The sequence below is a fragment of the Protopterus annectens genome, chromosome 17.part0, assembly GCF_019279795.1.
Source record: "Protopterus annectens isolate FY-2018-M chromosome 17.part0, PAN1.0, whole genome shotgun sequence".
NCBI lineage: Eukaryota > Metazoa > Chordata > Ceratodontiformes > Protopteridae > Protopterus > Protopterus annectens.
The window spans coordinates 822,002,266-822,017,645 of NC_056751.1; the positions used below are offsets into that span (position 1 = coordinate 822,002,266).

General features: G+C 39.7%; 1 protein-coding gene across 1 annotated transcript in view; it reads right to left on the reverse strand.

The window, feature by feature from the left end:
• IRAG1 (inositol 1,4,5-triphosphate receptor associated 1) overlaps positions 1-15,380 on the reverse strand; it is a 1,344,613-nt gene that overhangs the window by 434,678 nt on the left and 894,555 nt on the right. The window contains exon 8 of the mRNA XM_044059494.1: positions 12,864-13,037. Coding sequence (XP_043915429.1) covers positions 12,864-13,037 — 174 coding nt within the window. The remainder of the gene's footprint in view (positions 1-12,863; positions 13,038-15,380) is intronic.

Here is a 15,380-nt window from a genome sequence, read left to right on the forward strand (position 1 = left end):
TCATCATGTATCCTGGCACGAGAGACGCAACTAACTGTCAACCTGCTGTTGCCCCCCCCCCCTTATAAACATGGAGTCATTGCTCCTGACAGTGGAATTACCGATTATGTGGACATTTCCATTGTACTACTGCATTTAGTGTTGGTAGCTGACAATTTATAGTCTACAACCATATGACTCTTTACTATGTGTGAAGGTGGTGGTGTCATATCTATACAGTTCTGCTGAGACTTCTAGGACACTCAGGAAATTACTTTTTCACCAGCTCAGTATATGTTGGTTTTGTATGTTTGTGCAGAGGTGTCGGTGACAGTATGTGGTGCTCACAGACCTTCTTCATGGGTGAGAGGCTGGCCTCTAAGGTATGTAGACACTTACACCATTTACAGATTATATCATGTAAGTCAACTAGAAGTTCATTGTCTGAGTATAATTTGCAGTTTCTACACTACCAAAAACATGAAGCACAATGCGGCTGGCGACAGAAAGGATACATGTCTAATGTTCATCCAGTTTACACAGGTGGCCGTATACCTTATAATATGATGAAATCTACTACTGCTGCAAGCCCACATTGTATTAGAAGATTTTGGGAGGATTTATAATAAAGGATATTGTCGCATGTTTATTGGATCCATCCACCCATCTATCCATCCATCCATCCACCCATCCATCCATCCATCCATCCATCCATCCATAAACCCTTTTTCCCCATTTTTGTACATGAGGTCAGGATGTCACTTCAATTTATTTTTATTTTATTTGTATTTATTTATTTTACATTTGTTAACTGGGATTGTCTGACTGGACACAGGTTCATTTTCAGCGGATGCCTGGGGAGAAAAGCACCACAGTAAGTAAAATTTTACACAATATGTTAAAATACAGTATACAGAGAATTTTCAAACAATATCTTAAAATACAGTATACTGCAGAAGACATAACAAGACCTATATATATATATATATATATATATATATATATATACAGGAAAAAATAGTTACACATGGTTAATAACAGAATAAGTATACAAATCAATCAGCATTAGGAGAAGACCTAGACTGTAATATATATTACATTAGGTATATTAGGAAGTGAGGTATATAAGTGGAATAATTTGAGGACTTATGTAATACATGGGCATAGCCACATATTCTTTAAGTATGTTCTAAGTGAGTTTAAGTTTTAAACTTTTTAAACTTCAAAACTGACAATCATCTAGAACCAAGGTTTAAACTGCAAGGTGGATAGCCCTTCCACAACTCTTTCAAAAAATCACTGCATATGGGGCTTGTCCCAAATGTATGGAAGGAGGCTTTCATTGTTTCAGTACCCAAGGATGGGACCCCACTATTGTTGAACATTTCAGACCAATAAGCCTGACCTGTAATCTAGGAAAATGTTTTAAATGTTTTGAAAAGGTTATATCACAAATTACTAATGCATCTATGAGTAAATAAGCATGGGTTTATCCCAGGTTGTTCTTGTGTAACAAGCCTGCTCTATTTTTACCAATCTATTTGGAAGCTTTGAATGCTAGATTGTCTGTTGATGTGATCTACATGGACCTGACCAAAGCTTTTGAATCAGTGCAACATTCTAGTGTAGCATCATTAACGACTGAGAACAATATAAATGGTTATGTGGGAAAATGGATGAAAAAAGTAGTAAAGTTTTAGGAGAAAACTGGTAATATTATCACAGAAGAGAAAATGATAATCTCTGGTGTCCCTCAGTGTCAGTTCTGGACCCTGTACTATTTAGGATACTTATGTCAGTTTTTCTATTTCCAGTAAAATTTGATAAGTAAATATGTGGATGACTCCAAAGTTGGTCCAGTCATAACTAATATCTAGAGCCAGTACGTGGTACAAGAGTATGTGGATATCCTACAATCCTGGGCAGTTTCAATATACATGCAGTTTAATGTTTAAAAGCCTTGTGTTATGAATTTTGGAAATAGTAATCCATGTTATCGATATATAATGGAAAGTTCAATTTGGAAAGAGACAGAAGCCACCGTGAATTTAGATATTAAAGCTGATAACATTTTTTTGGGAGGGGGTGAATTTTATTGAGACCTGTAACTGTGAGATTAAAATATATTCAAAACTACTGATAGCAGGAATAGAGAGGTTTTGATTCTTATTTATAAGTCAGTTGGAATACAGGACATCTATATGTACATATAATAACACACAGTTAAACAGTAATGAAAAGGTGCAGAAATACTTTACCACACAGATTACAAGTTTGAGGAGATTAAAATATAAAAGAATGTTATACATTCTGTCACTTTATTCCATAAACTACAGGCTGACTGAGGAGATCAAATTGTTAGGCAGTTGTATATGTATTGTATGAAGTAAGAGTTGCAATTAATAAAAGGGGTTATCTGTTAATGATATTGGTGGATGCAAAAATTTGTGAAGTTAATGTCTTAAAAAATTCATTTCATTGTAGAGCTGGAAGATGGTGGAATTTATTCCCACTTATGATAAAATAACTTGACTCTGTTACCTCTTTTAAAAGAGGTTTGGATTGTTAGTTGGGAGAAAGAGTATTTGATCCTAGATATGTCTTTGGCAAACTCTTTGAAGGCCTGTTTAGGATTTGAGTTTAATATAACGTTAAACATTGAAAACTGAACATTATGAGGATGTGCACAAATATGTTGTTATAAGATTAGTTAGTAGTTGCAAGGATCTTAAGTGCTAAAGGTCATGATAGCCAAGATAGTACCAAAATCAGTGGTAAATAACAAGCCTGCAAGAAGTTTAAGCAAGCAGGACAAGTACTTCAGTGGGAGAGGTCACAACAACCAGCTGAGCAGTAAGGTCCTTGTAAACAAACAAGACTACACGCAGTTTAAGCAACAAGCTGGGGCAGAGCTCAGACCACCCAGTATTATTTTTTCTGAAGACAGCTTAAGATTAATCAAGTCTGGAATACAAAGGTAATATAAGTTAACAGTCCAGAAATGATTTAGAAGCAAAACTGGAATGAGTATAAAAAGGGTTGGTGAGGCAGATGATAGGTTTGTTGCCAGTTCAGTGCAAAGAAAACCCCCTACAAATTGACTGTCTCCCTCATTTATTGAAGGGTAACAGGTGATCTAGTTTTGGATTACAAACCCACATAGTATGAAAACCCAAAGGTCTGTCTTGGTTTAAGGGAAAAAAACAAAACGACTCTAAGGAAGAAAGAGACTGCAGTGAACTGCCTTACCTTATCCAAAACTAAATGGTTTATCATCACTCACAGAAATATACTTATATTTCTATTCAAACTGGTCAAAGTGGTTCCTGAGTAAACAATCTCTTATTATGCATTCAGAATACAAGATAAACTCCAACCAAGTTATATACTTAGATCTGTACCCAACCCCACAACATACTCACTAACTCCCTCCTCCAAACTAAAAAGCATAGATCATGTATTCTCCATACTGATCAAAAAGACGGGCCTCCATCCCAGATGATATAAAATCCACTCAAGGATTCAACAACTCCAAAAAAGAACTAAGGCATTACCTATTCAAAAAGGCTGATTGCACATTCTTTCAAAATAACTCCATCATATAATTGCACTTATTCACCTCATAGGATCATAGGACATTACTAAGCTGTCTAGCTGGATATCATTTTAAACCTAACCATTTCAGCTCAATGTAATACCATAAATGTACTAGTCAGTACTCAAGGTTGCATTTAGTGATGACTGCCCATGTCCAAGTGGGTTGTGGGAACTATCTCCAGTAAGAATTGTAAGAATTTATGGTGCCCCATCTACGTATCCAGGTTCCTCTTGAACTGTGTCATAGAGGTGCTCTGTTTTGCAAGAATTGGCAGCCTGTTCCAAAGATGTGGCAGTCACTGGGACATAAATTTGTCCCTCCAAAATGTCCTATTTAAGTCACATGCCATATTTAAGTCCCTGGAATGGGTAGCCCTAGAACCATTTGATTTATGGATATACAGTAAGTTCATCAGGCTTGGGTCCTGGGTTGCTCTGTGGGCCAGGCATAAGTCTCCCCTAAGAAGTCTATACATTATGGAGGTACAGAGACAGGGAGTTTAGTCAGTCCATGTAAGGTGCATGCTAGAGGCCCTTAATTTTCATTGTTAGAAACCTCTGAGGTCTATATAACTGCTGTAGGGACTTAGTATGGCACATACCAAATGGGATGTTATACTCAATTATGGGCCAGATAAGTGCTGAGTATAGGGGGTTATAACTTCTTTTGCTCACAAGGGGATGCCTTTACTAATCAAGTGAGCTACATGGAAAGCTTTTCTTACAATGGCGGACATGTGGTGGTTGAAGTTAAGGTTGCGGTCAACCTGTGATCCCAGGTCCCTTATCACTTCATGGGTACCTAGAGTTTTGTTATTGATTTGATAGTGTGAGGGGACATTGTTTGTGCCAAAGTGAATGATGATGCATTTCTTTGCATTCAGTTTGAGACCATGACTAATACACTAGTCATTCATCTGTGTGAGAACATCCTGTAGTATACTGACATCATTTGGGGATTCAATGATTGCACCTAGTTTGCAGTAATCTGCAAACTTGGTCAGCCACAACCCTTTAGTTTTGACCTGAACTTCTGAGAAGTATATACCAAACAGTAGGGGCCCAGCACTGACCTCTGTGGCACACCGCTGGCAACAGGTCTGCTGGTTGATGTGGAGCCACCCACTTTGATAGTGTGTGTCCAGTTTGTGAGCCACTTGGTAACCCATCTTACAATAAAGAAGTTTATAGGTTCATAGGTTCATAGTTAGGTACTAAGCTATCGGCCCAAGGGCCTAAGTAAGCCTAGCCAACAAGGTTCCCTGGCTTACGCCACCCAAGAAGGTTATTTCCCTGTGCCCCTGTCGAGCAGAGCCACAGAAGTGATCCCCGGAGTGTATTTCCTATTTCCCATCCACTTATCAAGATTTTTCTAGAGGAGTGCGAATGAGGTACTTTGCTTGACATAGATGGGTAGCTTGTTCCAGAGAATGGGAAGTCACTGGGACAGGAATCTATCCCTCCAGTATGTCCTGTTTATTGTGGTGACAAGGTTTAGGTCCCTAGAGAATGTAGCTTGGAGGGATTAGGATTTCTTTAGGTGCAGCATGTCCAACAGCTCTGGGTTTGACATAGCTTTATATGTTAGGCAGAGATCACCTCAGAGTAGGCGATATGCTATGGAGTAAAGCTGGAGTTTTTTGAGACGGTCAGTGTAAGGCATCTGTTTGAGGCCAGTAATCCTCTTTGTGAGGTAGGTCTGTGGCCTTTCCAGCTGCTCCAGATGTCTTGCAAGGTACATTCCAAAAGGGGCATTGTACTCTATAATGGGTCTAATGAATGTCAAGTAGAGGGGAACAATGACCTCTTTTTTCCTGGATGAGAACCCTTTTGTGATGAGATGTGCCACATAGAAGGATTTCCTGACTACTGTGGCAATGTGATTATCAAAGGAGAGACTACTGTCCACCTGGGTCCCCAGGTCTCTTATCACACATTTGGCATTAAGTAGACTGCCACATATGTGGTAGTTCATGGGTGCAGAGTTTTTACCAAAGGGGATGATAATGCACTTTTTAGCATTGAGCTTCAGGCCATGGCTCTGACACTAGTCATCTGTGTCAGTGAGGCCCTTCTGTAGGATGTCCACATCATTTGGGACTCAACTTTGGCTCCTAGTTTGCAGTCATCTGCAAACTTCATTAGCCAAAGGCCTTCTGTGTTAGCCTGTACTTCAGAGAAGTAGATACCAAACAGGAGAGGTACCAGGACTGAACCCTGTGGTACTCCACTTGTCACTGGTTTGAAGTCAGATTTGGAGTCTGCATTTTACAGTATGGGTTCTGTCAATGAGCCAATTGGCAACCCATCTTGTGACATAGGGATTTATACCTAGTTTAGTGAGTTTAGCTATAATTTCAGAATGGGAGATGGTGGTGAAAGCTTTGGCAAGGTCAAGATAGTCTGTGTGAACCACCTTACCCTCATCTACAGCTTTGGTGACTGCCTCAAAGAAGTCGATCAGGTTCAGGAGGCATGATCTGCCTTTCACAAACCCAAATTGGTGGGGTCCAGAGTTTGGAGGTTAACAATGTCTTTGTTTATGAGTTCCAAAATACATTCCATGACCTTACAGACCAGGCTCATCAGGCTAATAGGGCGATAGTGCCCAGGATCAGTAGTGCCTCCCTCTTTGTGGAGTGGGATAACTGTTGCTGTGTGCCATTCAGTGGGCACAAAGCCTGATGTGAGACTATGATTGAACATGGTGCTTAGGTGAGCAGCCAGTTCATTCTGAAGTTCATATGAAATACAGCCTGGGATGCTGTCCCATGGATGCTGCATTTTTGGCTTTAGAGAGTGCAGCATTTAACTGCATAGTTGTGATTACAGGGACTCTGCATTCTTCCTGTATAGATATGGGCCCTTTAGGGGGTGAGAACGGGCTAAAGTTAGCACTGAACCTATCTGCCAGGAAGTTGGCAATATCAGTTGGTTCTGTAATTTTCATGCCGTTGTGCTGTAACTCAGAGCAGATCTGGGTGTTGCCATTGAGATTCTTGACATAGCTATAGAATGCTTTGTGGTTGTCCCTAGAATCAGTGGTGATTTTGTTTTCAGAGCTAGCTTTGGAGGATCTTATAAGGGAATCTCAGCTTTTTACTGAGGCTGACCAGGGAACTCCTCCACTCATGGGATTTTATTCTCTTTTGCAACAGTTTCTTCCTTCTGTTGTAGAGTTTGTTTATGGCAGGGGACCACCAGATTGGCTTCCTTTTTTTGGAGAATATCATCTTGATTCTGTTTGGGAAAGCACGATCCATGCACTTGTGTAAGTGCTTATAGAGTGCATCTGTGTAGGATTCAGCAGTCATAACTGTATTGTCCATCTGCATGGGTTTCATGAAGTTCACCACTTCTGTCTTAAGAAGCATGAAGTTGGCTTTGGAGAAAATTTTTACTGTGATTTCCTTAATGGGGTGTGAGTGCGGGATGTGGATATCTAGGGTGATTAGCTTATGGTCGGATCTGACCAATGAGGAGTTGACTTCAGGTGTGGAACACTGGTCACTCATGTTGGTAATGACTAGGTCTAGGATATTATTGCCCCTAGTGGGGGTATAGATAAGTTGATCCAGGGCATTGGGATTTATGAATTCCAGAAAGCGTTGAGCGAAGGAGTTGGTACATGAGTAGTTTTCCCAGTTAATGGCGGGGTAGTTGAAATTGCCCATTATTAGGGTGTTTGGTTGAACCCTAATATTTTCCAGTATATTAGGAAAAGTGGAGTGGGAATCCTGGGGCATGGTGGGGGATCTGTAGCAAGTTACAATTTGGATTGCAGTCTTGCCCAGAGTTAGTTGCACTTGGATAACCTTGGATGCATTATGCTGAGCAACTAGCCTGGAGGTGTGGATATCCTTAATGAATATGGACACACCTCAGCCTTTGGTGTTCTGGTCCAAGTTAGGTGGCCAAAAAGTGTTGTATGAGTTATAGCCTGGTAATGCTAAGTTTATTGGTAATGCCTGAATATGGGATTGTGTTGAAAGCTTTGCCAAGTCGCGGTATGCTGTGTGTGCAGATATGCCCTCATCAATGGCCTTGGTCACACTTTCAAAGAAATCCACCAGATTTAACAGGCAGGATCTGCCCTTCACAAAGCTGAATTGGGTAGGAGCCAGGGTTTGGCGGTCACCTATGTCTTTGTTTATGAGGTCCATAATGATACATTCCATGGCTTTACAGATGAAGCTGGTCAGGCTTATGGGTCTGTAATTCCCTGGGCCTGTTGCTAGGCCATCTTTGTGGAGGAGAATAACTGTTGCTGTTCTTCATTCCACAGAAACAAAGCCTGTGTTTAGGCAATGAGTGAAAAAGGTACTTAGTTGTGATGCTAGTTCATGTTGTATCCTGTTTAGAAGACAGCCTGAGATGTCATCTGGCCCCATAGAGGCCATATTCATTGTTTTGGACAGGGCTTTGAGGAACTGTTCTTCAGATATGTATGGTAGGGAGGAGTTTGGGGAGGGTTTGTTGTAAGTTAGGAGGGATTAAGGGAATGAAATGTTCACCAAACCTATCCACTAGCAGGTTTGCTATCTCTGTGGGGTCAGTGTGTGTGATACCATTGGAGAACAGTTCTGCACATGCTTGGGCCCTACCCTTTAGGTTATGTACACTGATGTAAATGGCCTTATCCTTGGCAGTACTTGCTAGTTTCTGTCAAAGGAGCTCTTGGAAGATTTGACAAGTTGTCTTATTTGCCTGTTAAGGTTGAGGAGGGTGTTTTTCCATTGGTGGGTCCTTGTCTTTGTTTTCTTGGACAGCAACATTTTGCATTTATTGTAGAGCTTGTTGTTGATGTAAGTCCACAATGGCAGCTTGATTTTACTTGGGGCTCTGGCTTTGATTCTATCTGATACAGCTGAGTTTAAACACTTATGCAAGTGATTGTATAGGGCTGTATTGTAAGCTTTGACATATTTTCCACTTTCAGCTTGGGGTGGGGCTTGGAATGCATTTATACCCTCACCTAGGAGGGTATAGTTTGCCTTGGTGGTTTTTTAGCCTGATTTCACCCTTTGTGAGTTCTGGTGTTAGTGTCATTTCAAAGGTGACTGATTGTTGTCAGCTTTAAATAATGAGGGTCCAACAGTTGCAACAGTGCACCTGTTGACATGCTGGTGAGGGCCAGATCCAGAATGTTTGTTCCTCTTTTTGGGGTATGGACAATTTACTCCAGGGCATTTGAATTCAGAAAGTCAAGGAACTTTTGTGCTAGTGAGTTTGGGCTAGAGTAGGTTTCCCAGTTAATGGTGGGATAATTGAAATCCCCCAGAACCAGTGTGTTCAGTAAAATTTGAGTTGTCTTCAGTTTGGTTAAGTAGGCTTCATGGGTCTCATGCCCACTGAGGGGGATCTATAACTGGCTATGACTTGAATGGGGAGTCTTACCCACCATAATCTGGACCAGGAGAAACTCCATGGAATTGTCCAGTCTACCTAGATGTGAGGTGAATTTATCTCTAATATAGATTGAAACACCGCCTCTTTTGGTTTTCACACATTCATTTTGTGGTCTAAAGGTGTGGAAAGCATTGTAGCCTTGCAGGGCTGGGGTATTCTCTGAGGCCTTAAACCAGGTTTCTGTGACTGCACAGACATCTACATCTTCTAGTAATAGTAGTGCTTCCAGGCAGTGCAGTTTTTGGTTTACACTCCTACCATTTAGCAGCATGACCCTTATTTTGTTCTGATTGGTTAATTTCACATCGATAATGTTGTCTTCGAGACCTTGCCAAAAAAAGGCACTATGTGGGAGGCAAGAGCCTTTCCAGCAGACAAATGCCTAGCAGTGTCAGGTGCAAACCATCTCTTGCTAAGCAGCTCATGGCATCCCAGGCAGACAGGAACTGGATCCCCTTGGAATGACACCAAAAACTAAGCCAATTATTGAAATCAATAATTTTTTTGTTTATATTGTGACATCATTCTAGGTGAGGGTAGTATGCTTTTCAAGGCTAGGGACATACCTGCCTGGGACACTCATAGAGCTCGACCATGTCTCTCTTCATGTGGTCCAGTGAGGTACATCTCAGATCATTCACACTAGTATGAACTAAGACAGTCATAACAGTACTTGTTGCTGAGAGACCTGAGTGCATGCATGATTTGGTGAATCCTGGCACCGGACAGGCAGCTGACTGTGACTTTCTCTTTCTTCACCCTGGTGAGTGGGACATTCATGTGTCTCACTGTTGAGTCTCCAAAGACAAGAAAACTAGGTTTTTGAGTGCTACGCCTTATGGGCTTGGTGGGTGAGACACTGATGTTACTGTGTCATGGGTGCTGTGGAGACTGTGTTAGCTGTAGCAGACTTGTGTTTTGGTCATCTCTGGTGTTTCAGAAAGTTTTTTGAGAGAACCTCCAAGTATGTGGATTTACATGTTTGATGCGTACTATGTGTATGAGTAGTGGTATGCATTAACCTCTTCTCTCACAAGATGGGGCACCTCCTATCATCTCATCTACTTCTCCCACGCCTATCCTCACTAATTTCTCTAACTATCTCATCAGTAATCTATGACTGTGATAATCGCTCACCAGTGTTACATTACTTATACATATTTCCTATTATGTCTACATCTGCTGATTTCTTGTACATATTTTCTGTTATATATATGCCTGCTGGTATTTTTGCGTTCATTACTGGGGATTATACTTATTTATACCATGACTCCCCATTAATATTCTAAAACGTGCATGCTGATTGGCTAGCGTGCACATTGTAAATCGACTTATACTAATGGAAAAAGGTCTGGTCGCCGGACTTTTCCCATTAGTATAAGTCTCTTTTAAAACACTGTCTCGCTATGTTAAAAGAGTTTAACATAGCGACACAGGTTTAAAAAAAGCAACAGAGATCACCATTGCTTTTTTTAAAGCTGTCTCGCTATGTTAAACTCCTTTAACATAGCAACACAGTGTGTAAAAAGCAACGGAGATCTTGCTTTCTCCGTTGCTTTTTTTTTAAACCTGTCTCGCTATGTTAAATGGGTTTAACATAGCAAAACAGTAAAAAGCAATGGAGATCTTGCTTTCTCCGTTGCTTTTGGCCACAGCTCTGATGTACTGCGTAGGCATGCGCAGTACATCAGAACTGCCGCGGATACCAGACAGCTGCGGAAGGGCAGCAAAGAGGCATTATACAATGCCATTATTTAAGAAAAGTAATTATTTCTTTTCTTAAATAATGTCATAGTATAATAGCAATAACCCACTTCTGGGTGTGGGTAATGTGGGATTTACCCACTGTTGTCCACGCCAACTGTGGATAAATCCCACATTACCCACACCCAGGAGTGGGTTATTGCTATATCATTCACTCTTCTTGGTAGTTGTATACACAGGCTGTACTTGAAAATGATTCACTGAGACGAGTGCACTGTCTTGGTAAAAAAAATGAATGCTTACATACATACATACATACATGTAGGCGCACATATATACATAATACATTCATACATGCATACATGTGTACATTCATGCATAGATTTTTTTATTCTCATTGTTAGTTTTCTGCATAACTGGTTTTGTAACTTGAACTAATTGTATTCTGAACTGTTTATATCTTTTGTATATTGATACTGTTGTTTTATACTGCACTTTCTTTGGTGTAATTCTGGAGCTTTTCTCCTTGGGTCTCCACTGAAAATAGGCTTCTGCTCATACGGACTAACTCGGTTAACAAATGTCAAATAAATAAAATATACATACATATATACATACATGCATACATTCATACATACACAAATACAAACATATATACGTACATAAGATACTCTTAACCACCATAAGAAAGGTATTGTTTTGTTAAGGGTAGATTAGGAGCAGTACACCTTGCCAGAAGAAATCACATGCACATCAAACCTGGATATATTTAACAACAGTCTGGATAAATATATAGGTGGAAGGGTATGTGATCGCTGATGTGAGTGGTGAGGGTGGTCACAATGGAAAATGCTCTTTGTTTGTATATGATATTAACTTATTTGATTTTATGTTATGTTGTGTTGCATTGATATGGGTATTTACTACCCATCTTCCCCTTTGAACAGACCTGCCTGGTGAATATGTTTCAAGAATGACTGTGTCATAGATAAAAGGGCAAATAAGTTCGAGTTCTGCAGATGAACTGCAAAGAAAAAATAAAAAAGTGCATTCATTATGTCATGCATTAGGTTGGTTTAATCATATACAGGCAGGTCTAAACAAAATTAAAAATACAGCTGAATAGTGCTAACTTATGAACCTATGAAATTGAAACATGCAGAAACAGCAGAAAACTCTAGGAAAAATCATGCCATTTTAATTACTGAGTAAATGAATAGAAATGCAGATTTGTGTCCTGGCATAAACAGCCTAAAATGTTTTTATTGAAAGTCACAGCTTTATTTTCCTTTTTTCTACACCTCTGGATGCCATCTGGACTTTCACTATGACTGTGCCTATTTGCTCCTTATAAGTGAGAGCAAATCATGCTGCAGCCATCATTCAGGCAGGCAATTAGCTCTTCTCATATCTCCACACACATCTTCTTAGAAGCCCCAGGGATAAATGTATAATGGGTGTAGTGAGCACCCAATTCAAGGGCAACTTGGACAATTGGATGGAAAACCGGAAATGCATCCCTGGTTTGGCACATTTGTCTCTAATGGACACAGGCAACCAGTAAATGTTTCATCTCCCAGGCCCATGCTTACACTTATCAAGAGTATCAGAACTTGTCAGAGATTTGGGATCGTTGGCTAGGCTTAAAAAGGCTCTTGTGGTCAATAGCCTAGTAAACACCTATGAACCTATGAGTGCATGACATATTCCCCTCACTAGCTTCATTCTCTTGTAAACCAGCAGCATCTTCAGGAGATTCACAATCTGCAACAAAGATGCATGGCCAGGGCCCACCTCCCAAGATGTGTGCCCCATTTCCAACCATCAGGAATAGGTGAGCAGCAGGCTTAGTTTTGTCACACCAACCTGCTCCTCCAGTGTCTATGGCAGTAACTGAACCCGAGTCTTTTGGGTTACAGTCAAGGATCCCCATCTCAATATCAAAGAACCAGTGTGACTTTATTTTTTATTGCATAATATACTTTTAGCATAGCAGTTAACAAAGTCTGTGGCTTGGGAGGTAATAAGACAGTTTTTACTTTAGTTATTGAAAGAAAGAGCATTTCCATGTTTAAAGTCAAAATGTTTACTAATGCATTTTAGTTGTAACTAGAACTGAAAAGTTCTGTATCATACCCAAGTAAAACAGCAATTAACAACCATTGAATGTTTACCTGTGGAAGATTCTGTGAGGCTATTTCTTGACCTTCGACCTCTCCGTGTAAGAAATCTTTCACTCGCCTTCTTTGCTTCTTCTAGCAGCTCTAAATTTTTCTTTTTGTCAATATCAGATATTTTACAATCAGGCAACTCATCATTAACAAGGTCAAGCACATGACCTTCACTATCTGTTGAAAAGATCAGAGTCTGATATTACATATATACACATAATTTCATTTCAATATACAAGCAGACAAATACGTGTAACAATCTGTAAAATTTACACAAAAGAAACAGATTATGATGGCAGATAAGGACTGCTTGTCCAAAGCAGGCTATCCATTACACACAGATTAAGCTATAAGTCCTACTTATCCTCATACAAATGACCTTATATGACCTTATACACATGGCATGTATTTTGAAATTCCATCATTGGCTGATGAATGCTACTTCAGTCATCTACCACTCTTGCATTGGAAACGTGTCTTAATATCTACCTTATGTTGCTTACTGTGTCTTTAAACTGTGACATGACCTGCTGTTCTCATGCATCTCTTTATTTGAATGTCGGTACATAGCTAGACTATACAGAATCCTCATGTATACTGCCCAAATCCTTTTCTCAAAAAATACATGTTAACCTGTTTCATAATATTTTATATGGCTCCTGCTGCAATTCAAGCAACATACTAGCTTTTTTCCTTTGCACTGCCTCTGTCCTTTTTATGTCATTACACTAATGAAGTCACTAGAACTGCATACTGCACTGTTGGTAGGATGACACCAACTAATAATGACATACTTGCTGAATAGCCATGTTGCCTAGATTCTTATGCACCGCAGTATGTCCAAAATGCTGGAGCAATGTGTGGAAGATATGTAAAGGCTGCCAGCCTAGCTAGATAGAATTTTGTAGATAATTCTGTTATTTGTAAATATTAATGTAAGCCACAGGCTTGTTCTCTTAAATGTGAAAAGACTGTATTGGATGTTGAACTGAAAAAAAATGTAACAACAGTGCACTCTGCTGTAAGAAAGCTGATAAGTCAAGCATTGTGAAATTCTTTGATCTAAAACTTGGAGCTGAGATGTCTAGAGGTAAGCATTCTGCCTATTGTTTTGAGGTCAAAGTTAATGGCTAGAATTTAGATGCATAATTTTATTGCTCTTGCTTCCTGACCAGCTACATGATCAATAGAGCTACTAACCTCTGAGTTTCTATTAGCCTGGGAACCAGAAAGAAATTATGTAATCTGAAATGAATCAGTGGTACTGTGTTATCAATTTAAGGACAGGAAGAATGAGGGCATTTACCATTTGTCTTCAGAACATCCAACATCACCAGCACTGCTTTGCTCTATATGTAAGTTTATTTTAGAACTGTATTTTCTCTTAGATATAGCTAGGAACTAGGAAGATTAGATTGGTTTTATTCTGTACTGATGTAAGAACTTTTATACTGTGTTATTTTAAGTATTTCTCTGTGATCTCTAAACACTGTGTAGTAAGAAGTATTGTCTTGTGGTTTTATTATTTATTATTAAATATTTTAAACCATTCAATTGTGGCTGTTTTGTGTAGAGATAATTTAAGCTCTAAGAGTACATTGCATATATTTAGTGATACTGACCAAGCCACTGCAATACGCCTTGACTGTTCAGTTGCACTTACTATTTGGATAATAATATTGTACAGTAATAATTGGACACCCTTTGTTAAGGGCCTTTTTAGTAGCTGATAAATATTAGTGGGTGGTGGCAAGTGGTACTACTGTATAGTCTGGGTAAAAGGGGCACAGCTGGAGAACCTGCGCTAGCCTTCTCCAGGAGTATCTGTGTGGTTGTATATAACACATATCTCAAAGTGTGTGTCTCAGCTACTTGGGCAGGAACACAAAGCACTGGTTGGACAGAGAGGGTGCTGGAGGTTTTAGCTTGCCCACTAGGTTGAGATCTAGACCCTATAGCTGTGCCAGTGGGGAGTCTTATTGGGTACCTGGAGAGAAAGGCAGAAACCAGCCCCAGACTGACTGTGATCTCTTTGTGCTCTTAAGGGAAATTGTACTTTACTGTGCGTGTATTTATTATCCTTTCCCTATATGGGCACCCCTCACTGGGGTTAGTGGTGATGAGTGAGGCTCCTTGATTGCTGGGCCAGTGCACGGGCATCACACATTGTTTCTACAATTTTCTCTTTTTTTGCATTCAAACTATCTCCTGTTCCCACATTTGTTATACAGAATCATATCTACCCTCTCTTATTAATCAGGAACCTCACCCTCCACCCATGATTATTAAAAAATGTTTAGTGGTATTACCAAAGCATTGCTCCTTTAAAAAAGACATCATTAGTGACTACCATCAGAGATTATTAACTTCTACATGGTTACTAATTTGAGTTCTTTTCTGCATAGAGAGCTGAGGTCAATCCATTTTATCCTTCTTTAGTCCTATTATGCTTAAATAGTTTTGTTAAGTATCCTTTGTCTTTCTTCTTGATTACTGGTGAAAAGTACTCATTTATCAGGC